Below are 26,408 nucleotides of genomic sequence, written 5' to 3' on the forward strand. Positions count from 1 at the left end.
AGACGGAGAGAGGTTGGGAGGAACTGTATGCACAACTAATGGACATAATCTAAAAGGGGGGGACAACTGAAGGGAGGGGGGCCACCGGGTGGAGGGGAGCAGAGGGAAGGGAAATTGACACAAATGTAATATTTTAATCAATAAAACACATTAAATCTGAAAAAAAAAAAAAAAGAAACTAGGCCACCAATTTATACCATACACCGCAATAAATTAAAAATGGATAAAGTACTTAAATATAAGTCATGACACCATAAAAGTCCAAGTGGGAAATATATGCAGTAAAATTTCAGATATCCCACGTAGCTATATTTTTGCCAATATATCCCCTAGGGCAAGGGAAATAAAGGAAAGAATAAACAAATGGGACTATATCAAATTTAAAAACTCCTGCATGTTCAAAGAAACCATCAACAAAATAAAAAGGGAACCGACCATATGGGAGAACATGTTTGCCAATGATACATCAGACAAAGTTTAATCTCTGAAATGTATAAAGAACTCATATGATTCAACACCAGGAAGACAAACAATCCAATTTAAAAAATGGGCAAAGGACCTGAACAGACACTTCTCCAAGGAGCACATACAGATGGCCCATAGACATACGTAAAAATGCTCAACATCACTAGCCATCAGAGAGATGCAAATCAAAACCACAATGAGATATCACCTCACACTTGTCAGAATGGTTATCATTTATAAATTTAAAAAACAATGGCTATGCTGATGTGGAGAAAAAGAGGCCCTAGCAGACTGTTGGTGGGAATGCAGACTGGTGCAGCCACTGTGGAGAACAGTATGGAATTTTCTCAAAAAGTTAAAAATGAAACTGTCTTCTGACCCAGTAATTCCACTGCTGGGAATGTAACCATCACCTCCATGATAGAAGGAATTTCATTTTAATTTACTGTATCTTTAGCATTAATAGTCTCTGGCACATAATAAGAGCTAAAAAAAATCATTGTTATTAGTATTGTTGATGTTAATAACTGAAAGTTGCAGAGGTGGTGACAGTGTGCTGTTTCCATTTGAAACTGCAGGTGCCTCACAAGGTCCCATAACTAAAGAGCAGGCAATTCTATCGCAGCAAGAAGTGAGCCAAGGAATTATGTACTCCAAAGCCAAGATTTTCCTTTAAAACTCCTTTGAGAGTGCTTCTGCGTATGTGGGAGTAGTGATTTAGAATATTATCACGTTACTATATGTATTCATTGCATACTAGATGATTCTATCAATTCCTTTCTGGTAGGACTCAGCCTGGTTCTCCTTAAATCCTCTAATGCAATATTGCTTAAACTGTGCTATTCATAGAAATTGTCTGAGGATTCTGTTAAAATGCAGATCAGTTAGGAGGTCTGGGGTGGGGCCCAAGACTCTGCATTTCTAACACACTCCCAGATAACGCGGATACTGCTAGCCCAGAACCACACTTTGAGTGGTAAGATCTTCAGCACCTAGTGCAGTGTGGCTGCATCAGTGCTGAGTGAGTGAGCGAGTCTGGTTGACACCAAGTAGGCGTCAGAGTGGAGGGAAAGTTTAAATCCAGCACTAAGGATAGTAGCAAGTGAAGCCTGTCCTTCTCTCCCTCCCTTTTCCCCTGGTCTTTACTGAAAGTTAATTTATACCCGCTCAACATTATTCCTTCTCTGAGTTTTCCATCTTTTGCTAAAATATAGAGAGATGATGTACAATCCTCCCAGACAAATCACTTCACTACCTATTGTTATTACAGCATGCCTTGACTGGGTGTTAGGATGAGGGACCAACCTGTTTGCCTGGGACATTCCGAATTCTAGCATTAAGAGTTCCATGACTCAGTTTTAAAACTGGAAGTCTTTCATCCTTGGAAATCCCTCAGTCCCAGGAAAACCAAGATACTTGCCACCTGCCTATGCAAGGAAGGCACTCTGTCTAGAGAAAATGAAGATGACTGAGTCACCTGTCTGCCATTGAGGTGTCTGCAATCTAGTGGGGGAGGTAGAGCTAAGGAAGGTTTGTGTGGCCTGAACTTCTCTTATAAATCTACTGGGAAGACTATATATGCCCTAAATTCAAACTAATAATTATTGGGCTAATGTAGAATATGATTTTTCACTGTAAGCACCACATATCATCTGGCTCTTTCCTTAAATCACTGAGAAATAAGAGAAAGTTTGCTCTATTTATGTGCAGAAATGAGGTAGGGTTGGCCTCTTAATTCACTCTTCTAGGCAAAGTCAAGTCAGAAACAAGCTGTTCCTTTGGACAATGCATTTGTGGCCAGGAAACACTTCTTCAAAAAAATATTTTAAGCCACAGGTCTTTGTCCAACAGAATAAAAAGGACAAAACACCATGGCAATAAGGAAGGAGTTTAGAGCTCCAAAAATCATACATTAATATATATATTAAGCATGAGTACTCCTCAGATTTTTGCAGTCTGGCTGGATTGTTTTCAATTGATCATATCCCTCAGAAAGCATGAAGAGATTCTTGGTTTTTATGACACCAAGATTTAATCCATGGGGCTGACACTGATAAGACCCACTGTTTTCTCTATACCCCACCACTCAAATGGTAGTTGGTTTTGCATGCTAGCCAAGTATCCAAGTATATGTCAGTTTACAAACATTTGTGAACACCCACTGTGTGTAAGACCTAATGGGCAAGACCTTTATGTCACACATGCACTTGTCTTTTCTTTTCAAGGAACTTTCCCACCTGTTGATTCATTTTACTCTCATACAAAATAGGTGCTCTACAAGTTAAGCAGCATCAATTCATTGTATAACTAAGACAGCATAGCATGTAGAAGCAACAGGAGCCTTGGCAACTGACGACCTCAGTTTGCATCCTAAATCCACCTCTTTCCATTGGAAAGCCTGGGGCAAGTCACTGTTCTCTCAGAACCACCATTAGCTCATCTGAAAAATGTGGATAATACCTCCATCTCTCAGGCAGCTGTAAGCGTTTAGGGTATGTGACTACCTAGAAGAGATATTCAATAAGTGACATTATGCCTACCATCATCATTATTAGGAAACTAAAGTCCCCTAAAAGTAACTGACATTTCTAAGGTCACACACCTGACTTTGGCAGCACAAAAACCCAGGCATGTATGTCCTAACACCCAATCTAGTGTTGTTTCCACTAAACCAAATAGTCCTGGTGACTCAGTGACTGACCCAATTATGCCTAATGCCATCAGCCAAACTATGTAGCAAGTGAGTTCATTTAAGAGCTTAAATGTCTGTTGCTCATTAGAAGAAGTGCTGATGGCAGAAAACAAAAAGCTGTGAATCATAGTGGATACAGAGCTTATTACATGGCAGGACTAGATGTCTTCATGTCAGCGAAAGTGCTACCTTCAGCAGTTCAAAGGCAATGCGGGGTCCTCCCCATATTACCAATCTCTGCAGCTCTTGAAGGCTCCACAGCATCCAGCCTGGGTCTCACATTCAGGACAAGGCCCTCTCCACTGGCACTGATGGCACGACCAGAGGGTCTCACCAACATTGAGATCTGATGCACTCCGACAGGTAGTAGGTCTGTCTGACAGACCACGTTTGTTTGATTTGAGAAGATAACCTTGCAACTCGTTTTGTTCACTGTAATCTGAAAGGCCTGGGAATCACCCGAGAAACTAGTTCCGGCAGTATAAACCAGCAGGTCCATGTCGTCATCTTAAAGGAAGAAAGAAATTAAAAGAACAAAATCATCTCTCAGCGATATCACTCCACTTATGAGAACTCTCATTAACATCAAATGTTCATCTCCTCTCACCTTCCCCTCACAAAATTCAAGGAGTTGAATATTGACTCAATTATTAGACATTGGCATTTATCATTTTAGAATATAGCCCCCATCTTAGATTTTCTCAAATGAGTAATGAGAGATAAAACAAAATGGGGGAGAAGACTCAAAGTAAAGAATATTCCAAAATGAGACAAAGAGAATAAAACATTTTAAGTCATCAAAAATCCACTTGTCTCCATTTCCAGTCATGACCATATCAGTTACATTGGCCAAAATATACACTTTCTGCTGCATCACTAAACATCCACTCATAAACTGAGGCACCTTCTGCCCATCCACTACCACATACAGGATCTCTAACAAATCATTGACTCTAAAGTTCATAACAATCTCAATGCTAAGTTGCAAATCATACCAAGGGAATACCACACAGAGTGGACCCGGGGAGTTGACCCTTCAAGGTACTGGAAAGAACAGGAACCTGAGCAATGAGCTGGTATGTCGTTCACTCGCACAGCCACCTGAAAAAAGGCAAAAGAATTAAAGCCAAAGGTGTGCATATCATGTACTCAAGAGTATTCATAAGGTACTTGTGAAATTTGTTCAAATTAAAATGTGTTAGTAATTCATTTCTTTCTTCTATTTCCCAGTAACAAACCCTAAATTGTAATGAATGGCTCAAAATATGTCAGACTTTCATAAGCTGATGGTGGGCATGCTAAAACTTTGTATTTCTACAATTAAATGTTCCTCACCGTCACATAAAACTAAACTTAATAAAATTCAAACTGCACAAGGAATTTTTATCACTCTGTGTTTTCAACCAGGTAGCTATTTCCTGTGAAAAGCCCTTTCTTGCTGGTAAATGCCAACAAAGTAAGCACCTTCCTTTCATTATTACTACATGGATATATAAATGAAGATCAGAGTCTTTAGACACTTGGTTTGGGGTCCTTTTTGTCCTAGAATGGTAGGGCCCTAAAAAGAGACTATAGTTGCCCATTGAACAACATGGGTTTGGACTGCACAGATCCACTTATACACAGATTATTTTTTACAAATACTGTCAGTGTATTTCTCTTCCTTTCCCCTGGCTGGTTTGGCTCAGTGGATTGAGCGTCGGCCTGCGAGCTAAGTGTCGCTGGTTCGATCTTCCAGTCAGGGTACATCAGAGAAGGAAAACTCTGACTCCAAAAAACCTCCGCTGCCTTGCGGCATACCTCTTCAGGGGAAAGGCTAAGGGAGTAAACCCTGACAGAAAATCCGGAGCCGGAGTCCCTAAGGCGGTTTGACGTTGTAGTCAACACCGGCAACTCCGGCGGCGCACCTGAAGCCAAGCTGTATTGACTCCGTCTTTCCCTTGGACCCTTCAGCTGCGAAGAGAGGGGGGGTCTACTGCATGGGCAACAGCAGACCCTCCATATCACCCTGCCCAGGCTCTGTAGCTTCAGCTTCACTGGAGAGGACACTCCAGCGATTCAACACGGGAGGAGACAGATACCGTGTCACTCCCGAGTCGGACTGCACAGCCATTCTCGGCGGTGCAGATAGACTCTTAAGAAGCTACACCATCGTCTCCCGAGACGGACGGCTGCCGACTATTTCTCTTCCTTATGATTTTCTTAATAATATTCTTTTCTCTAACTTACTTTATTGTATGTGGTATATAATACATATAAGTTACAAAACGTGTTAATTCACTGTTTATGTCATCAGTTAGGCTTCTATTCAGTAGCAGGCTACTAGTAGTTAAGATTTGGGGCAGTCAAAATTTATACACTGATTTTTTTATAGTGAGGAGGATCAGTGCCCCTAATCCCAGCATTGTTCGAGAGTCCATTTGTACAGGCCTTACTCTCTTCCTGAAACTAATGTTAATCTAATTTAACTCTACAACACTTGGAAATGAGGAAGGTGAAAAAGATATGCTCATTGGACTCTCTACCTATGAAATATGTATTGAAAGTATACACACTATATAACAGTGTTTGCTTATGGATGAAATGGGTACGGAGATAGCATGAAGGCATAGTTTATAAAGAACACTTTGATTTTTTTCTATAATGTTTTATTTTATTCATAAAGACAGAAAAAATTAAATATATCAACATGTTGATGATGATTAATCCTCAGTTTAGTTACCCTGGTGTTGGTTATATTATTCTTTATAGTTTTGTATTTTAAATTTCTCTCAAATTAAAAGCAGATGACTTATAAGAGAAACATGGGCAGATGGGAAAGAAAAAAGGATATTTTAAAGAGAAAAGGAGTTGACTTAGCTCATTTACTTTTCAATGCCACTGTGTGGAGGTATATACTATATATAGTTACAGAGGTTCTCTATTTTTATACCATAATAACAGCATCAATAATTATAATAACGGAATGTTTTGTTTACCAAGTACTTAACATTTTTAGAGTATTTTCCATACCCTATGGAAGTAAACAGAGGAAAGCCATAACTGTTTCTGTGTTATGGGTCGGAAAACTGATCCTTGGGATTGGTTCATATTACAAATCAGGGAGGGGCTGAGGCAGACTTAAAATTAGTACTTGCATTTTGAGTGGCCCTTCCACTCTCACCTGAGTGTGCTGGTTGGCAGTAACCAACATGTCTCCAAATATGGGTGCAAGAAAAACTCCCCCATCATATACCACACGGGTGGTTGCAGCAGGGTTCACTCCAGTTAGATCTTCATCAGAGACCTGAGACAAGTACACTTCTGGTGAATTCTGTCCTGGAATGGCAGTCTAATCTTGATTAAAACAAATAATAAAGGATTTTTTTTTTCATTTAGTTTAAGATCATCAGATAGCTAAAAAGTAAAATGGAGTGGCAGGGGCTTGAAAACTAGAAACCTAACAGATTAACAGCTAATGAAAGCCCCAGTAAGCCAGAATAATACGTATTTTCAAGTGGAGTTGCCAAAAAAGGCACAAAAAGTTGTTTTTTTAAGTCATGAGATATTTTTGTTTCGATGTGCTTTTCTATTTTATATGTTTGCAACCCAAAATATTACAGTAAAACATAAGGAAACAAGTGCTATGAGGTGACTCCTGTCCTTCCTCAATCTCCACCCAAGTATTTCATTTAAAATCCAGATGACTCACAGTGCCATATAACAGGGATCAAATTCCATCTTGGGTTTCATTTTATAATAACCAAATGCTAGATGAACATTAGATTATTTTTTAAAATCCTAAATATGCAAGAGCATCTGGTTTTGTCATTACCCAAAGACAGCAAATCCTTTTCTAAACTTCCTTCTGCTGTGCCATCTGCCTCCCTGATAATCTAAGTCAATCACATCTGCTTAAATTATCCAATAACAGATGTAGAATTACTGTATGGTGGACACTGACCAACAATGTCTCTCCCTACATTGAGTTAGGGAAGGAGGTATTGGGTTCAAATTGCTCTATCAGAGATACAAGTTACAAAATTTCTTGAAAACTTCCAGGAAGAAGGATCATTGAACCCCTTTACTTAAATATTCCAACAAAACCAATAATTCATGACAGTTTTCATTCATATCATTCTGATATTTTTCTTGACAACACTGTTCCAGGGCACAAAATCCATACCATGAAAAGGGATACCATACATACCCTGATGAGACTGGGCAAATCCCCAACCTGAGCAGACCAGGAGAGGGTCCATACGTGTTCGTAGCAAGACTTTAGATGCTCCATCACAGTAAAGTCACTGACATTGAGGTACCTGGATGTGAAGTCATCAGCATTGCTCTGTAAGAGCCTGCGAAGGTGACTAGCTGAACTATGTACAGGGACACCTGCAGGAAAAGGTTTTGATATAGAAAATACAAGACACTAATCATTCTACCTCACAGGATCTCATCATGAAGATAACAGAGAATACATGTCAAGATACCTACTAAATATGTGGGAGACCCTCATATTCAAAATAGAGCTTCAAGAACCCCCAGCCCAGTTAGACCACTTTTTTCCTAAGCCAAGTACAAGTAGATGCCCACGTTTCAGATCATGATATTCTTAATCGGTATTACATCGCATAGCAAGCAGAGAGTACAGTCACATCAGACAAAACTATCTCAACTGTCAATTCAAAATATAAACTGCAGACACCCTGGTAATGCCCGAAAGTCTAATTAAATGTTGGATTTTCCCTAGGAAAAAAAAAATGTAGCTGGCTCTGTGAACAGAGAGAAGTTGGCCACCTTTCACAGGGAGTGAGGGAGGCACACAGCAGCTGACATCCATAAAACTTAGCCAACCCAGCTGAGGAATGTCGGCATTTAACTTCAGTTTCTCTATTAGCATTTCCTTTAAGCCCAACCACCTGCTTCCCCATTCCACATCCCCATAGAGAAATAACACTCTGTGCTTAAGTCCCACTTGTGTTTGTACTGTTTCATGCTGTACCAAAAATTTCCTTTTCATTAGCTACTCCAACAGCCCTCTGAGGTGGGTCACTGGGTACCCTGCTGCCCTCTTTAGAGATTAACAAAATGAAACCCACGGTGATTCAGAAGTTTGCCAACCAAATGAGATCAGTTTCAATTAAAATCCAGGAGGTTGCCTTCTACCTATGCAAGAGCTTTCCTCTTAAAATTCACAGTGCCTTGGAGGGTTAATAAAATTCCACTATATTTCTAAAATGCAAACAAAAAATTTTTTTTAAAGATTGTTCTACATTTACATAATTTGAGGCCATCACCATATCAAAAGGCCAGGCCGTCTTCTCCCTGTTGTTCTGCAGGCAACTATGTGAGGAACATCAGCTATAGAAGGTGGTGGCGGGAGGAGTCTCTCCACACACAGGCTGCAGCTTCTCATTCCTAATAGGAGCAACAGCACAGTGACGGACTTCACAGAGGCAGGGCACTGTTGGCATTTAGTCACCCACCTATCGGGCTCCAATAGCTTAGGGACCATCAACTTTTCCTAAGTCACCCTATTAGAATGAAAACACTATGCCATTCCTCCCACTCAAGAAGAGCCTTTGCAAGCCCAGCATCTTTCTGCCTGGGAGGATAGAAGACTTTTGGACCATATGCCAATTGTTATATAGCCACTCTTGAGTTCTCCTGAGTCTCCTTTCTGATTTCATATTTATACCAACTAAAAAGCATATTACAATCATTTCTAATCTTTATCCTTTTTGAAATGTGTATGTTACTGAAGATTTAGGATTAGGAACTATTCTACTCTCATTGCATCAGAAAGCTCTTTCTACCTTTGTAATGATCACTACAGTCCTCAATAACATATGGTGTTACCATGGAGTTTAATTCAGAAGAACCACAGCTACCATGGATCTTGACCTAGGAAACTCTAGAGAGAATAGGACTGACCTGAGTAATTAGAGTCCCGAGTTCACACCTGGACCCTGCCATCAACAATTTGTATGATCATTGGGCAAACCTGAGTGGCTCTCAAGAAGATAGGTCAATACCCTAATTCCCAGAACCTATGCATATTGCCTTATATGGTCAAGGAGTTAATATTACCATATATAGAGCATAAGATATAGTTAAGTTAAAGATCTTGAGAAGAGTTCATCTGGGATTATCAGGGCAGGCCCTGAATGCAATCACATATGTCTTTATGAGAGAGGCAGAGAAAAGAGGAAGAGACCATGGACAATGTGACCATGGAGGCAGGGATTGGAGTAATGTGGCCATAGCTTAGGAATGCTGGCAGCCACCAGATGCTGGCAGAGGCAGGAAATGGATTCTCCCCATGAGACTTAGGGAGAAGTGCGGCCCAGCAACAGCTTGCTCTTGGACCTCTGGCCTCCAGACTGTGAGAGAATAAATTTCTGTTGTTTTAAGCCACCAAGTTTGTGGTCATTTGTTATGACAGCTCCAGGAAGCTATTCCACTCAGTTTCCACATCTATAAAATGAAAAGGTTGGGATTTTATTAGCAATAATATATTATTGTTAGTGTCCAGATGTTTAATTTTAATAAGGTCATTTTCAGACCCTGGAAAATAAAATATCTTTAGGACTGTACCATGACTGACAATCTCACAGGATGTTACTGACCTGGGAAGGCCTGTAAAAATGTAAATGAGAAATATTGCATCCCCACCCCAATTGCCGCTTTACCAGGAATCACTGTATTAGCAAGTTGGATGCGAAAGTGTCCTCCTAAAGGTGGGCTTGTTCTCTGTAGTCTCTGTGTTGCCACTTGGGCCATCCCAGATCCTTCTTCTGCTCCTTCAGTGGGCACAGGGCTGTGGCATATCAAACACTAAGCATTAACCACAGTAACTTTCCAGAACACCACTCCTGGCAGAACATAGCTCCTTCCCAAAGACCAACTAGTTGTCCACAGTTCCAGACCATGAGCTCAAGTTCCTAAATACTGGGTTCCCCTCTCCCATCAGAGCAGGAAAGTGTGGCATAAATATTAGAATTCTTTAAGTGTTCCATCCTTCCCCTTCCCTGGGCCCCAGAGTGAAGACTGATGACACTGGCCTCCATAGCTCTAGGCACAGCAGTGGGAGGAGAACTTGGTCTTCTCAACATTTGCATAGTAACATGGAACATCAGTGACAGATACTTCCCCATGCAGTGCCTTCAGCTGAAACACAGGCCACTCCGGCTAGCCAAGTTCTGTCTAATACCTGTGTACAAACACACTGACTGCCTAATTCTGCTTTTAATACAATAAATGAGTCAAATAAATTGTGCCACACCATGATATGGAATACCATTTACTCACTGAAAATCATATTTTAGAAGAATGTTTAACGAAATGGGAAAAATTTCAATTTTTACTATTAGGTAAAAGGGGCATGTTACAAATATAGTATGTTACTTTTGATCCCAATAAGAGGTTTAAAAGTAAATATATGCATGTATATATGTACACAAAAACTGCTTGGGGAAAAGGGCAGTTAGAATATAGATCCAATATGTTAATGGAAGTTATCTCTGAGCAGACTGATTTTTATCATCTTCTAAATGTTTTTCTATATTTTCCAAATTGTCAACAATGAGCATATCTAATGCCTATCAATAACAGTATTAAGCACTGCATATTGATGTGCACACACACGACCAGGCAAAAGCAGTCAGATAGAGGGGTCCTATCTGTGTTGGGGGTTGAGTCCAGGAGAGGCCAGTCTAAAGGCTGTCCTGTCTCGCTGAGGCTGGAGGCTTCCAAAAGGAGCTAAGGGACTTCAGGAAAAATCAGAAAGAAAGGTTGTAGACGACTACTCTTAAGCTTGGGCCTGTTCAAAATAACCTAAATTTGCCTCTATCATTTCAGAGTTAATAACTTTGACATTTAAAACACAAGACTGCAGAATGACTCATAGGGCAGCTCCTTCTCCACCACTGAAGCTCTTTTCACTCTTTCTTTCTACTGATGGCTTTTTCTTCTTTCCTGCCCAGAGCACCATGGCAAGGAAAGTGGAGCCCAAAGTCAAACTTTCTGCACCTGTCATCAAGATACTTGTCTTTAAGCATAATTTGTGAGAAATAATTTTGGAACATACTGGAAAGAGATGGGGGCAAAAAAAAGAAATTTTAAGGGCAGAGCATTTCAATTTTTCACATCCTACTGGGGTTTTAGTGAATATTGAAAAGGATGAATTAGAGCATACACGTGTTCCCAGAGCCTGATCTTTAGTTACTGTTTTGTAAACTTGACTGGAAAAGGTGAACTATTAGAGAAGCAAGGCTTATGGAGCTCTAGTGCCACCTGGTGGTAAATTCTTAGAAATAGCTGGTTTTGTTCCTCAGACTTTCACTTAGCCTCAAAGAATTCCAGTAAGATTAATGTATGAGGAATGGAATGCGGGGCATGAACAGCATAAACACACAACTACTTTTAAACAATTTCACTAGGAACTAGTTCTCAAACTGTAGTTCCCAGACCAGTAAAATCAGCATTGCTTGGGTACTCATTAGCAATGCAAATTCTCAGACTCTGCCCTAAACCCACTCAATTAAAGATGGTATATGGTTAGGGTCCAATGATTTATTTTTTAACAAGACCTCCAGGTGTCTGATATTGCATTCTTTTTTTAACGGTTTGATATACAAAATTGTAAAGACTGTAAAACACTCAACATCAATAAACAAGCAACCCAATTTAAGATAAACGGACAAAAAACCTGAATAGACACTTCTCCAAAAAGGACATACATGGTTAGCAGACATATGAAACGATATTCAATATCATTATTCAACAAAGAAATGTACATTAAAACCTGTTGTATTAAAAGTCATATGCGCTGTGGCTCAGTGGATTGAGCGTCGGCCTGAGAGCCAAATGTCGCTGGTTCGATTCCCAGTCAGGGCACATGACTAGGTTGCACGTCAGTTGTCAGTTCCCCAGTTGGGGGCGCGAGTGAGAGGCAACCACACAGTGATGTTTCCCTCCCTCTCTTTTTCCTTTCCCCTCTCTCTAAAAATAAAATAAAATAACCAAACACACAAATAAATTATTTTTTTTAATAAAGAAGTCATATGCCAGGTGTTTTGAAGTGCTTTTTTTTTCTTTTTTAATTCTCATTCTTAAGACTGAGAAGCATTGCTTTAAGCAATGAGACAGGTGGCTTTTCCTAATAAAATTCCCACTTTTGTCTCCTCCAGGACAAACTTGTGATCCTCAAGAGGAACAGGTGATCAAAGATAGATCCCTACCTTGCAATGATGAGTGGGAGCTCTGAGCCACACCCCACCAACCAGGATGTTACATTGTAGACTGGAAGGGATCCCGCCACAGAGAGCGATTCCACCAGATTTCCTCCTGGGCGAGCTGTTCCAGAATCAGCCTGAGAAACTTAAGAGACCAATGATCCAATTATTATCAAGTAACTCAAGATGGAAGACCAGCTGTGTGGAAAGTCCCAGCTGGAGATGCTGAGTTACTTAGATCTCAGCACACACTTAAAGCTGAGATTCCTCCCACCTGCTGGATGAAGAACAAAGTTAGGGGAGGCACAAAGAAAAAAAAGAAAAAAAAAAAAGCAAGGTCATGATGTACGGAGACAAAGTCTAATTTCACAGCAAATTTCAGTAAGTCCTATGCCAGACAAACATCACTCCCTGTGCCGTAGGAGGAGGACCCCTTACACAGGAAATGTGTTACAGTGTGGATGGCTACTCTTTCCTCCTTCCTTTTCCAAGGCCCCTAGCAACTCCAGGAATGTACAGCTGATCCTGTTTAGAAACACTAAACACATGAGGCACATCCCGGGGGGTACTTACTGTCTATCCACAGTACAAAGTCAGCGCATGTGCAGAAAAAATGCCAGCTTTCAGACAGACCACTGTTGAAATCCTGATTTTCCACTTCTATTGGATTACCATCTAGCTAACCAACCTAACCTCTCTAAGACATTTTCTTATTTGTAAATGGGAATCATACCAGTCTGCACAGCAGGGAGGTTAGGGAGATGGCAGGTTTAAATGACCAACACACTGTAATTTGACATTGTCTTCCCCTCCAACTAGGCACTGTGTAGAAGATAGCTTCTTCCCCAAGACAGTACAACTGAGACAGTAAACAGTTTAAAGGAGCACCTTCGCATACCCAGTGCTTAGCACAACACCAGGCACAGAGTAGGTGCTCAATAAATGTTTATTCAGTCAGCTGGGCATGGAGTCATTGAAGTTTTGGCTTTGGTATAAATGATCTCTGGATTCCAATCTCCCCCATGTCCCAGCTATGGGATTTGGGGAAAGCTTCTCAGCTCTTTACCTTAAGTTTCCCCATTTATAGGATGGGGAAAATAGAACTATCTCATGGTGTACTTTTTTCTTTTTTAATTTTTTTTATTGTTGTTCTATTACAGGTGTCCCGTTTTTCCCCAGAGCTCAAATGAGAAATAAATCACTGGGGAACACAATTTTCATTGAGTTAGATCTGACACTTGTTTTTTACTAACTTTTGGCATCTAAATCCAAACATGACCCAGTTTTTCTCTATCACATCAACTTTTTAAGGTACAGGATACCCTCCTTTATCCCCAAAATTATACAAAATGTACACACAAAGGAAAATAAAGGAAAAATTACCTGAATATACTGTTTATTTAGAGTTTTTTAATTCATATAAAGGCTATATATTGTTACTGTAAGTCAAATTGTGTACAAGTAGTAAAGTTATGCTACCAAACATACATATTAAGGTATTTTATCTTTTCAAATGACAGGCTAGGAAATGCCAAAATGAGATACTTGAAACAGTCTCCTTCAGTTGGCAAAGCTTTAACAGACTGCTTCATGAGACCCAGTTTGATGTACAGACATGGGAATATAATGTTCTTTCTGTCAACAACTGGCTCAGGTAGAATGTTTGGATCACCAGGTTTGAGGTCAGATCTTAGAAGCCAATTCGACTCCACCCAGTGCTTCTCATGAGCTCTGCTGTCCCACATACACAGAAAACATGGATACTTGGTGAATCTGAATTGCTGACCAAGAAGGAAGCAGACCATTCTAAGGTCGACACAGATGATCCAATTGTGCTTGTGATAATGCAACAGATCAGTGACTGTCTTTATGTCTTCATATTCTTCATGAAAACAAACTGAATGGCCAGTTGGAACTGCACCAAAGAAACTGCCATTATGGAGGAGGACACACTTCAAGCTGCGCTTTGAGCTATTGATGAACAATTGCCATTCAGTTGTGTCCCCAATCTCGTGCCAAATCATTCAACTCAGGCTGATCAAATCCCTTATGAACTGAGTCATCTTCAATTTCAAAATCTTCATCATTGCTGTCACTTAGTTCCTCATCATACTCCTATTTTTCACAAGAGGGTAGTTTAATGAAAACTGGCACTGGGCTTTCAGCTGAATGAGGCACTGGGTGTGTAGCTGATGGTAGACTAGGATACTCTATCTTACATTTATTTTTCTTGTTCTATCCTGATGTTTTCACTATACAAAAGTAACAGTCACTTGAATGACCTCTGGGCTCTTGCCAAACCATAGGTATACCAAAAGACAATTTATCATGTATTCCCTTTGTTCACATTCATAAACTCTCGACACACTGCTTGCACACCTTGTGAGGGGCCCAAGACTCATCTTGATCACCAAGTTTGACTTTAAAATACACAAAACAGGTTTGCCTGACAAATGCACTGATGTTTGTCCTTTGACTGAGAATGGTGAAACTGCCACAGATAGAACAAAACGAATCAGGGTTGTTTAGGCACTTACGATGAGAAATAGCAGAGGGAGACGTGAGCTGAAGGAAAAGAAATAAGTATGTGTGTAAATAAAAAATAAATTCTGCTAACTCCTTGTATACAGACAAGAACTCAGACTACACTTCAGGATACAATTCACTATATAGAGTGGCACACAACCTCTCACCACACTGTCTCATGTGTAACTGAATAGCCTAGACAAGTATGAACCTGTCGCTGGTCTCCAAGGTCATCCCCCACCGCTCCCCACTCGAGGGAGGTTTGCTCTCAGCCAACAGGAGAGCACTAGTGCTTCCCTCAATCCAGGCTCAATCCAGCCTCGAGTGGTCGCATTAAGGTAAGCTGTAGTGAAGAAACTTGACGTGATTGAGAAAAACTACCTACAGTTTTGAAATCAGCATGCCTATTTAAGTCTAAAACAGCTGAAAAATCAAACTCAACAAGAAATCTGTTAAAAATTCTTCCCCTGTGTAATACGTACCACTAGATGAAAAGTATTTTCATAGAGGACATTTGGTGGGAGAGTATAATCAGGTACTTAACTGATCAGGTAAATGTCAGACAATTAACTATAAATATTGAACCCAATATTCATAGAGTTTGTGTTGCCCTTAAATAATCCTCAAAGCAAAGTCGTTGTCTGCAGGGTAACTAGTCAAAGCAGGGAGAGTGGTTTTACACAAGCCACTCCAGCCTTCTTTCTCACCTCCACCCTCTCCTTCTCTGCTTCCCTCTTCCCCTCACTCCTAGATGGTTCCAAGTACTGGAGTGTTCGATGGCAAAGAGGTAGGGGCAGGGAGAAAGCACTCCGGACATCGCACTTGGGAGGTTTGGAGGTCTAAGATGGCATTTAAGAGAGAAAAGGGAAAAAAAGGAAAAGGCACCTGTTATCTAGTCCTGAGTTTCCCAATCAGGGAGTTCAAGTGTATGGAATGTTGCAACCCTCAGTCCTCCAGGAATCTGGGCAGCCCTTGAGGGTCACCAAAGGCCTCAGCTTGGGATCTTAGGCACCAAGAATTCAGGTGGCTACCAAAGCACACCATTTGAATATTATTTTCTGTGTACCAGAACATAAACAGGGTTTAAAATGAGCAGTGACTAAGTCATACCCAGATGCCCTCAAAACACTTAAACCACTGAAACAGGTAAGAGACAAAATTTTGATGAATTCAAATTTGATGCAATTTCAGGACTAAAAGGGAGTCCTCTTGCCACCCACCCCCAAGCTCCTTTGCCCTCAGCTCTGCAATTGTGTAGGCAAAAGATTGAAAATTTGCACATTTTGTAAGTCAAAATGTAAATGACTGCTTCCTTCTTTTCTCCTGGGAAAAAGAGAGAGAGCGAGAAGCTACTTAAAGCAGGAAAGCTCAGCCCCAAAGTCACAAGGATTTGACAGAAAAGGAAAAGTTGAACAGAACTTGGAAGCCTGGAGGCCCTGGGAGCAAACAGCAGCACCTGCCTGGGCTGCCGGCTGCCCTTCCCCAGGGTGGGCATCACCCGCGGTCAGTCTCAGGAGGACCCCTAATGAGCACTTTGTCCCTAAGACCTGTGGACAAGCAAAGCCCAGTGAGATCGCTGTGCCTAAGGGAGGCCAGGGGACTTGGTGGAGAAAGAGGACAGGCCTGAGCTCCATATGACAAGTGGGAGGAATCTAGAGGAGCTGAAAGAAGGACAAGGTTAGTCTCATGAGGATATTGTTATCCTCTCACTCTCGCCGAGTCTGCTGTAAATGAGACCTTTGGTCCATTTCCATGGGCAGATATTTCTGTGTTATTCCAGCACTTTGTGTGATAGATATTAACTGATGGAGAGATTGAGAAATCTTGCTGGCCTAACAGTAATAATAATGTTGATAGTGATAATAATTGCTTATGTTTATTGAGTACTTACTATGGTCAGGACCTGTGATGAGAGCATAACACTATACTTCAGTTAATCTTTGCAGTAATCCAATGAGGCAGGGACCTCAGTATGTCCATTTTATGGATGAGGAAACCAAGGCTTCTCAGCAAGGAAGTAGTAAAATCAGGGCAAGAGCACAAGTACCAGAAGCAAGAGAAAGCATTACAATGAATAGGGAAAGAAAAAAAAATTAGCTAGAGAAATATAGGGCCCAAAGGCACACAATACCAACCCCATCTTCTTTCTAAAACCAAGGCAAGCAAGATGGAGAATCACCTGTTCCCCCTTCATTAAAAGAACAGCAGCCCCCTAGCAGAAAGTTTAAAATTGGCATTTGATGGAGGGGTCCATGGAGGAGAGTGGATTTGATGATCACCTGTTAGGTTTGTGTCTGCAATAATAACTTCATCCACATAGAATACACCCATCTCCTGCACTGGAGGGAAGAGGTCCAGTCGATGAACCAGCACCAGAGTGTTTGCAAGAGACATCTGAAGATGCAAGGAGCGATGCACACAAGTCTTCCAGAGGTTAGTGCAGGTGAACCGCCAGCTGAAAAACAAGCACGCAGAGGAGGTGAGCTTGTCTCTGTGCTCCTGCAGCCCTCTCCCACTAGAACCCTAGTTCTCAAACCTGGGGGCTTAAGGACTGTGTAGCCGGGAGAGAGACCCCAGGAACCCCAGTGCCCAAACAGCCCTGGGTACAAACATTCAAGACAGGCTCAGCTCTGCTGCGATATCAATTCGTGAATCAGATTGTAAGGTCATTCATGACGCTCAATGTCAGCAATCTTTTCAAATTACATTATAATTGTCTATTTTAAGCATATCATATGTTAGACTCTAATAACAAGGAAGATTAATACTGCTGGATATTATTGAACTATTTAGGTTTAAAACCACTTAAAAAAACCCATGAATTGGAAAAAGCACTGAATTGAGGGATCAAGATGCTTGAATTTTATTCCAGTCTTATTTACTCACTGAATAAATTCCTGTGAATCAAAAATTCTCTGGGCCCCCATTTTTCTCATTTGTAATGTCAAGGAATGCTCTCTAAAATCTCTTCCAAATGTTATAGTCTATGATTTTTATCCCTATGAGAAATACCAGTTTCCTTCTAGGAAGTATTATATTTCTAACAACTAACTCTTTAATCAAACTTCTCTGGGCTCCATTTTTTCTCCTCTGTGATCAGAGCCCCAAGTTAGTATCTGAGGCTCAAATGTAAGAGGCAGTACCTTAGGTAGGCCACTGTCCCCAAGAGAGCTGATCATCCCAGTTGGCAGAATTCCCACCATCCCTCCCTACAGATTGTCTACCTTTCGGGACTGGTCCCCATGAGTCTCCAGTCACAGGTGGCATTCTTCTTAATGATGTTTTGAAGATCAATTGTGAAGGATACGGTCACCTTCAGGATCTTCATGTGGCCTTTGTATGCAATGCATAGCTATAGACATGAAATAAGGGCTTTAGCTCTATTGGTGCAAAAAGCAGCCATTCAAACAATGTGCAGTGAGGGAAGGCCACTGCCCCAGGACCCTGCCTCGTGCTGTGAAAGAGTCAGCCAGGTTCCTACCCTCCTGGAGCTTACTGATCTAGCTGGAGAGAAAAGTAAGTTAGAGTGAATTGTTATTTGTCCAAAATAGGGTTATTAAATGCCTAGCACTGTGTTTGGCGATGACAGTTTTAGAGTATCTCAATTAGAAAGTTCTTGTTCCTGAACTCTAATTCCTCAATTTCCTTAGTTTCTAACTCTGAGTTAAGTAAAATTGTTTGCATCAAAAAGTCTTTAGGGAAGAATTTTTTCACTTCAGCACTATTGACATTTTGGATTGGATAATTTTTTCCTGTGAGGGGGCTAATTCTGTACCTTGTAGATGTTTAGCAACATCCTTAGAACCTACCCAGTGGGTGCCAGTAGCACTTACCCAATGTGACAACCAAATTGTCTCCATAAATTGCCAATTCTCCCCTAGGAGGCAAAATCATGCCCACTGGGGCCCTCTGCTGTATGAGAAATACTGGGAAATGGGTGGTGCCCCAACTTGAATCACTTAGTGCTGGTCCCAATGCTGTTCAACTAGGAAGGGACTTGAAACCACTGCCATGAGCTCAGCCACCCCAGCAAGGCTCACTCTTAGCCCCGTGGGGCAAATGAGCTGCACTCTTTTATGAAAGATGGCAGAGCTATTGACACAAAGGATGTAGAAGAGGTTAAAGAAATGTGTCAGTCAATCCACCAATAGTAACAATAGCTATAATAAATAACAATAACTATCCTTAGCTGAGTCCTAACCACTGCACAGGCACTTTACTGGATTACCTCATTTAATCTTCACCAAAATCCTCAGAGATAGACAACATTATTACCCATTTTTCAGATGAGTAAACTAAAGTAACACACAGAGAGCACACAGGCTACAGACTCAGAATTCAAAACCAAATAGTCTGACTATAGAATCTGCACTTATACCTAAAAAGGAAAGACTATACAGGGCTGGGGAAAAGTAGGTTTACAGTTATTGGTATGGAAAATAACATAATAATTGATAAAAAATAATATAAGAATAAACTGTTTCATGTACTCACAACCATAAACCTACTTTTTCCCACCCCTGTGTAGAGCATATAAAAACTTTCATAGGTCTCACAGCAAATACAAAGACATTTCTATGTAACATGCAGCTGATGGAGGACTGGGGTGTCTGTTCACACCTGAAACACCATTTGAGAAATCTAGTAAGCTCAGCCCAAAATGCTTTGGGCCCCTCACAGCCGTCACTCATTTCTGCTTCTGTTTCTTTGTTTCAACCCCTGAGAATAACACCAATCCCTCCCTACCCACCTCACCTGGGAGCATGAGGGCCACTACTTACATGTGTGTACTGATCCAGCCGGTAGCCTTTCTGGGCAGCCAGCGGCGTTAGGACGAGGTGTCGAGGCTGAAGGAGGCTGAATCTCCCACAGAAGGGCTCTGTCCCACTGGTGAGATCTCCATCAAAGCTGGAACCTTCTGGGCCTGAATGCAGTTCAAATAAAAGTAAAAAACAGGTTAGATGTTAAATAGGCAGAGCTTCCCAACATGTGTAGAGGAAATGAGTTATGGGTTCACCATGGCATTGGCCCACCAGCCCTTGGACAAGCTGGGCAGCCCCCCAATGTGAAGCCTTCAGCTATGAAAAATCCATTCTGTCCACCCTAGAGCATCAAAAGTACACACTAGTCCCCTGTTAGCCTGGTTTCTCTTTCCACAGTTTTAGTTACTGGCAGTCAACAATGATTTTAAAATATTAGATGAAAAATTTCAGAAATCAACAACTCATGAGTTTTAAATTTCAGTAATTACTCCGAGCAATGTGATGAAATCTCCTGCTGTCCCTTGCATGAAGTGACTCCTCCCTTTGTACAGCATCTCCACACTGTAGGCCCTCTCTGCTGGGTAGTCAGTCACTTAGTAGCCCTCTGGGTTATCCACTGCCATGGTATCACAATGCTTGTGTGCAAATAACCCTATTTTACTTAATAATGATCCCAAAGTGCAAGAGTAGAGAGGCTGGCAGTTCAGATATGCCAACAAGAAGACATGAAGTGCTTGTCGAGTAACAGCACGGTAAATAGCAGCCAACGTTTTGTCATAACACGTGCATTACTCCTCTCCCTTCATCTCAGTACGTCGGCATTTTATCATCTTGCATAGTCACAAAAAGAACAAGAGTGAGTACAATATAATAAGATGTTTTGAAAGAGAGAGATACCACACTCATATAACTTTATTGTAATATGTTATTATAATTTTTCTATTTTAGTATTAGTTATGACTGTTAATCTCTTTGTTGATTAAGTTATAAATTAAACTTTATCATTGCTATATATGTTTAGGAAAAAAACATGGTATATCTAATCCAAGGTTTCATGCATTCACTGGGAGTTTTAGATAAAAGGGCACTACTGTATTATCAATTTCTATGGGTACCATGACACGAAAAATTATTGACCAGCAAAAAGACAAGGAGCATCAACTGCAACTTAGTTCACCTTAGTATTTTAAAAATATACCCTCTCACTTTTACAACTTGCTAAGACTATTGTTTAATGTAATAATTCCTTTATTTATGATATAATTAAATTAAACAAGGTTTGTACTGTTTTGCCTCTTCCAACCTATATCTTTTGTTCTTTTCCCACTGTGTGGCCTAAGATAGTGTTTCTTAACTCTAACTTCCAGCATCCTTGGCTTCTACCCTGACAGCTCAGGAGGGATACCACACCAAGCAGCTCCCTCCCAAGCAAGCACCAATTCTTTGGCCACTCAGTGTCTAAATCCAGTTTCCATATCTTCATTTGACTGTGTTAACACCTTGGATAGGAAATGACGACTGTTACCTTTTTACAGAAAGAGAAAGAGAGAATAGACAATGGTGGAGACGAGGATCAGAATTTGTCAAACCAGGGACAGCACCTTGTTCAAATCCAAGTCGGAGTAGGATGTTAGCCGAAAGGGGTTCCAGCTGGCATTTGATTGCAAGTAACTCTTCAATGGCTGTTTGAATCTGTTCAAAAGAAAAACTACCAGGAGTTCATACCATGGGCATGAAGACCACCCCCACCTCTCATTATCTGATCATTATCTGAAGGAAGTTCCCACCTGATGGGCTGTGGCATTTGTGGAGATCGGCTGGCTAGAGACATTGTCCCAAGTAAGGAAGAAACTCCCTGTTCCAGACACAGTTAGCACCTAAAAGTCAAGAGTAACAGTACTAAATGGCATGTGCTAATTAAGCCAGAGAGATCATCTAAAAACATACTTCCTTGGTTTGCTATTTTTTAAATTTAAAATCTCAGTTGCTTAAACTATTATCCATAACCATCTGGAGAACACAAGTGTCATCGCCTAATGAAAAGTTGTCTTGGAATAATATACATCCGTGTCTTTATTTATCTATGCCACTCCCTCCCCCCACCTTTTCTTTGAAGCATGAGACAAATGCTGCCCGTGAATGGCCCATTCTCAGCCCTGCTCACCAAGCACTCTCTCCCAGGAGTGAGCTTGTAGGCAGAGACTGTCACATGGCATATCACCCTCTAAGAGACTTATTCAGTCTCTGCTTTGCTTCCAATACAGTCCCAGTCACCTTACACATTTGTCATGGAGTAAGCCCTATATCTTATATCACTTGTTATTTTTCCTCTTTTATATCACTTGTTATTCTCTATTTCTTCCTGTGGCTATCTGTATACATGTTCTTCTGTTAGGCTATAAGCTTAAAAGGCAGAGTCCATATTGACCCATCATTGTACACCAAAAAGTAAACAACAAAAATACACCAAAATTGTTTAACAAAAAAAGGGGTCACAACTAAGAGATCCAAAGGCCTTGACCTTTAAAAGCAGACTTAGAAAACATAGCATATAGGGAAATAAGACTTGAATCAGTCAAAAGGCTATGAAATCTCATGTATGTATATGTGTTAGCACACACACATGGTTGTGAGTGTTTGGAGGAACTTATCTCTTCTTTAAGGAGTAATTTTCCAAAAGAATATTTACCTGGACCTTAAATTCCTAATCCTGAGTCCATGGATAAGGTCATCTCAATAATAAGACTTCATATTTTTTAAAATGTCCCCACAATACTATTAAATAGATATGCTATTTCTTTGTCAGCAGAGTGATAATTACAACTCAAATTTTCTGGCTCCCAACTAGTGATCCTTCTACTAAGCAACACTATATCCCTTCCAGAATTTAGGCCCTGAATCTAACCCTCTGGGACTGGGAAGAGGTGCAGACCTGGATCTCTGGAAGTCTCTGAGCACGGATTCGGATCTGATGCTTCTCCCGGAGGTAAGTGCTGACCACATCAGGATTCAGCCAGGTGTTGTGGATCTGGACACCAATTCTCATCCCCCTACTGGGGGCTCTCCCATGCTGCTGTGCCTCCAGGTAGTATCTGGTTCCACCAAACAGCTCCAACTTGGGGCTCTTCTGTTGCCAGGTCCCTTCATTCCCATTCTTCTCCCAGGAGTCAAACCAGTCAGCAGTGCCCACCCCGATGGAGGCCACCTTCACCTGTGCCCCAATAAATGGATCATAGTCAACACTGTGAAGTTTCTGAGCATTTCTCAAACAGCAGTGTCTGGACAGCTATTAACAAGGACTGGTCTGCCTTTTCCAGTAAGTTAGCCCAGTCACACTAGAGCCTGTGGTTGTTAAATTTATGCTTCTCTACCCCTTCTCTCTCTTTTTCTCAACTGAATAGTATTCAGGTGAGGCTGGATGGACCAGCTATAGAGCAGAAACAGCCAACTGGAACCCCTAGGTTTACATGATGCTGTGGATTAAGTAATATTAAGTTCTTCAAGAAATCTAGAATGACTGATCACATCAAAAGTGCTGTGAAAATTAGAGACTAGGTATATTTAAAAAGTAGCATAATGCCGGTTTACAGTAAATGCCCAATAAACAATAGGTGCCAACATATTCAACCAAATTCTTTTTCAACAATTAAAAGCATGTCAATTATATCTCGGTTTTAAAAATTTGTAATAAATCCCTCCCCCCAAGAAAAGGAATATTTATTAAAATTCCTGGTTGCCTAATGGCGTGTTACAACTATTAATGGAATATGCTTGTTTCACTTTTGATTGATTTATTTATTTTTTATGAGTGAAGGACAGGAAATAAGGAAAAAGAAAATGAGAAGAAAGTGAATACCTTGGCCCTGGGATCCTCTGATCGACTGAAATACAGGGAAGCTTGGCTGTCTGCCTGGATCCAGAAAGTGTAATTATTTATCTCTGGGGCCACAAAGAACCCACTGAGCCGTGCTCTGTAAAGCACAGGAACACAGAGTCAAGCCAGAGCAACCAGCGGCTGAATCACTGACTTTTGTGCCCCATGATTAACCCTGGAAACAAATGTAGCATCCAACTAGTCTCAGTATCTCAGCCCATCTCTTCACACCAGCACAACTGCCCCTGAAGTCATGTCCTCTTTGGGAAAGTTGTAGCCCCAGCATAGGGCAGTCTAGGAGCTCAGCTGAGAACCGACCTCACACAGCCAGTGCAGGGTCTGGTCCGTGGTAGGAATTCAATCAATAGTAAGTATTATTCTAATTATTAGAAAAGAGGGGAGATTACTGATTAGAAATTTTTCTGACTTGATCCTTGTCTCCTTTTCTAACACAGTCATACATCACAAGCCATATTAGGTTACCACTCTGGCTGATGTCAGACATTAGCCACATTGCATTCAGCCTGTGTGTAGCTGTCAGTGTAGGCAGATAATCATATGTTAGCTAGTATGTTTCCTGCCAAATAATTGTACTTGACTTCTAGACAACACTGTGCAGTTTTTTATGAAGAGTAAAGTGATAGACCTGAAATAGTCCCAGTGATATTGAGAGAGACTTCTCTCTATTTTCTCTCCTTCATGCAGACATTAACTTCATAGGAACAGGTGTTTGCTTATATGATGCTTCCAAGGCTGGTGCATCCTCTTTAAAGTACCATATTCCCATTGCCTTGGGGAAAGAAGAACATGGGCTATAATGCGGCATAGAAAGGTGGACTTACGGGGAAAGCACAAGCCTTGAAGTCAGAAAAATCCAGAGCATGGTTCTGCCACTTGATAACTATACAATATTAGAAAAACCACTTTACCTATTAAGAAACTATGGTTCCTCATGTACAAACTAGCTTAATAAATATTCCCACAGTTGTTGTATCTTGTGAAGTCATTTATCTTAGAAGGCGTCTGGGACATATTAATAACCCAACATATATCAATTGAATTGAATAAAAATATCAGGGGACACACTTGGATACACTGAAGAATTTCAGTAATACTACTCTCTTGCCTTGCTCTGTGACTGCACATGCGCAGGACAAGGGTGATCACTCCTCAAGGATAATAACCTTGTTCTTGACCTTCCAACCCTCACAATACTTAACACAATGTTGCATTTAACATAGGTGGTCAATAAATTGTTTTTAACTGTTTGGGGGTTTACAAATTAAATAATATTTCAAACACAGGCACACAAAAGTATTTGCTCTGAGCTTATCAGATACCTCAACTGCTGAGAATCTTTTTTCCCATTAAAAAGATTATGGTCCACAGAGAAAAGTCAATTGAACATGCTAGCAATTTCAAATTAAAATAAATAACCTGCAACTTTGAAGAAGATTATAGACAATGTTACAAAACACCTAAAAATATGACTATATATTTTTAAACATTTAATATAAATGCTAGTGACCTAGTATCAAAGACAGATATGGCTAAGAAAATTATTAAACTATCCCAATAAATATTTTAAATATTTTTGAAATAGTTTTGAAAATAACTATTTAAAAGGTCCATCAATATAATTAATTTATCAATTAATAAATATTCTAATATGCAATTTGAAATTTTTGTATTTCACAGTAATGAACAGCAGAGAATGGAAAGAGTTACTCTGTGGTTTATGGCTCCTCAAAATGGCAGTTAAAGAGACATACCATACAGGTTGTTCTATACAGCATATGGCTCTTTTGTCTTTTGAGGTGGTTTGACTCTACCCTTAACACCCCACACACACTGAATACAGCTAAAATATTTTCCTTTGTACATTATTAATGGTCCTGAAAAACTACGATAAAATCCCATTATTAGGTGCCAAAAGGGACCACAAATTATTGCCACTTTAAAACTACATATTGATAGTTAAATATCTACTTAGTAAGGCTTCTGGGACAATAGAAACTCTATTCTGTTCACAGATTTCCTTTCCTACTTGGCTTCTTCAATATCTGAAATTCCCTGAACAGGGAATAAAGGCTTTCATTCCACAACTAAATTAAAATTTAGTGTGGCCAAATCCTTGGACTTGATTGTCGAGGAGTGGACTTCAATATCTTTTAAGGTCCAGTTCATCCTAGGAGTTCTATTATCTAAAACCCTTCTATTCCCCAGATAATTGGCAATCATTACATTTTTCACATGTCATTGCCTCAGCTCACAGAATGGCTAGAATTCACACACAGGGGTCATGACCAACTTCTCTCAAAAGAGTAAAGGATCCATGCCTCTATATATACACACTGAGAAGACATTAAGGAAACAGTATGTCTAAACAATTCTCAATTTTTTTACTTTTAAGCCCACTTTAGAGAACTAGAAATTTTGGCAATATCCTTGAAGGGATTAAAAGGACTCAAGATAATATAGTCACATTGCAGTCACTACTACTGACTGTTGAACAACATCTCACAGAGCCCATAACAGCTTCCCATGCTATACACCAGCCATTAGTCTGACTTTTCACATTGGGTGGTTTTTCCAACAAGAACTGTTTGCCTTTGCTCCCTCATATGACCAATGGGCAAACTCTTGTATCTTTCTTTGGCATCATCCAAATGTGAGTTTTACCTATAAACCACATACCTGCGGCAAGTTTTACCCTACTCTCTTTTAATTCTCTTAGCCTACTCAGCTCAATACTCCAATTAACAGTCATCTCCAAATCAGATTGTAAACTGTTATATAAAATATGAAATTTGCCTATTGATCAAAATGTAGCCTGCACCAATAAAGGGCCTATGGTGCACAAACATGAC

At 40.4% G+C, this 26,408-nt stretch overlaps 1 protein-coding gene across 1 annotated transcript in view; it reads right to left on the bottom strand.

The window, feature by feature from the left end:
• The window catches only part of PKHD1 (PKHD1 ciliary IPT domain containing fibrocystin/polyductin), a 440,427-nt gene that overhangs the window by 388,049 nt on the left and 25,970 nt on the right, over positions 1–26,408 (bottom strand). The window contains exons 14-26 of the mRNA XM_090282575.1: positions 23,521–23,635; positions 22,597–22,875; positions 21,452–21,541; positions 21,266–21,356; positions 19,683–19,825; positions 18,126–18,253; positions 17,181–17,356; positions 12,382–12,520; positions 9,832–9,959; positions 7,347–7,531; positions 6,321–6,443; positions 4,153–4,258; positions 3,389–3,664 (exon numbers count right to left, since the gene is read on the bottom strand). Of these exons, the coding sequence (XP_090138701.1) occupies positions 3,389–3,664; positions 4,153–4,258; positions 6,321–6,443; positions 7,347–7,531; positions 9,832–9,959; positions 12,382–12,520; positions 17,181–17,356; positions 18,126–18,253; positions 19,683–19,825; positions 21,266–21,356; positions 21,452–21,541; positions 22,597–22,875; positions 23,521–23,635 (1,979 nt within the window). The remainder of the gene's footprint in view (positions 1–3,388; positions 3,665–4,152; positions 4,259–6,320; positions 6,444–7,346; positions 7,532–9,831; positions 9,960–12,381; positions 12,521–17,180; positions 17,357–18,125; positions 18,254–19,682; positions 19,826–21,265; positions 21,357–21,451; positions 21,542–22,596; positions 22,876–23,520; positions 23,636–26,408) is intronic.

Source organism: Furipterus horrens, unplaced genomic scaffold (genome assembly GCF_987537825.1).
Source record: "Furipterus horrens unplaced genomic scaffold, mFurHor1.1.pri manual_scaffold_6, whole genome shotgun sequence".
Classification (NCBI taxonomy): domain Eukaryota; kingdom Metazoa; phylum Chordata; class Mammalia; order Chiroptera; family Furipteridae; genus Furipterus; species Furipterus horrens.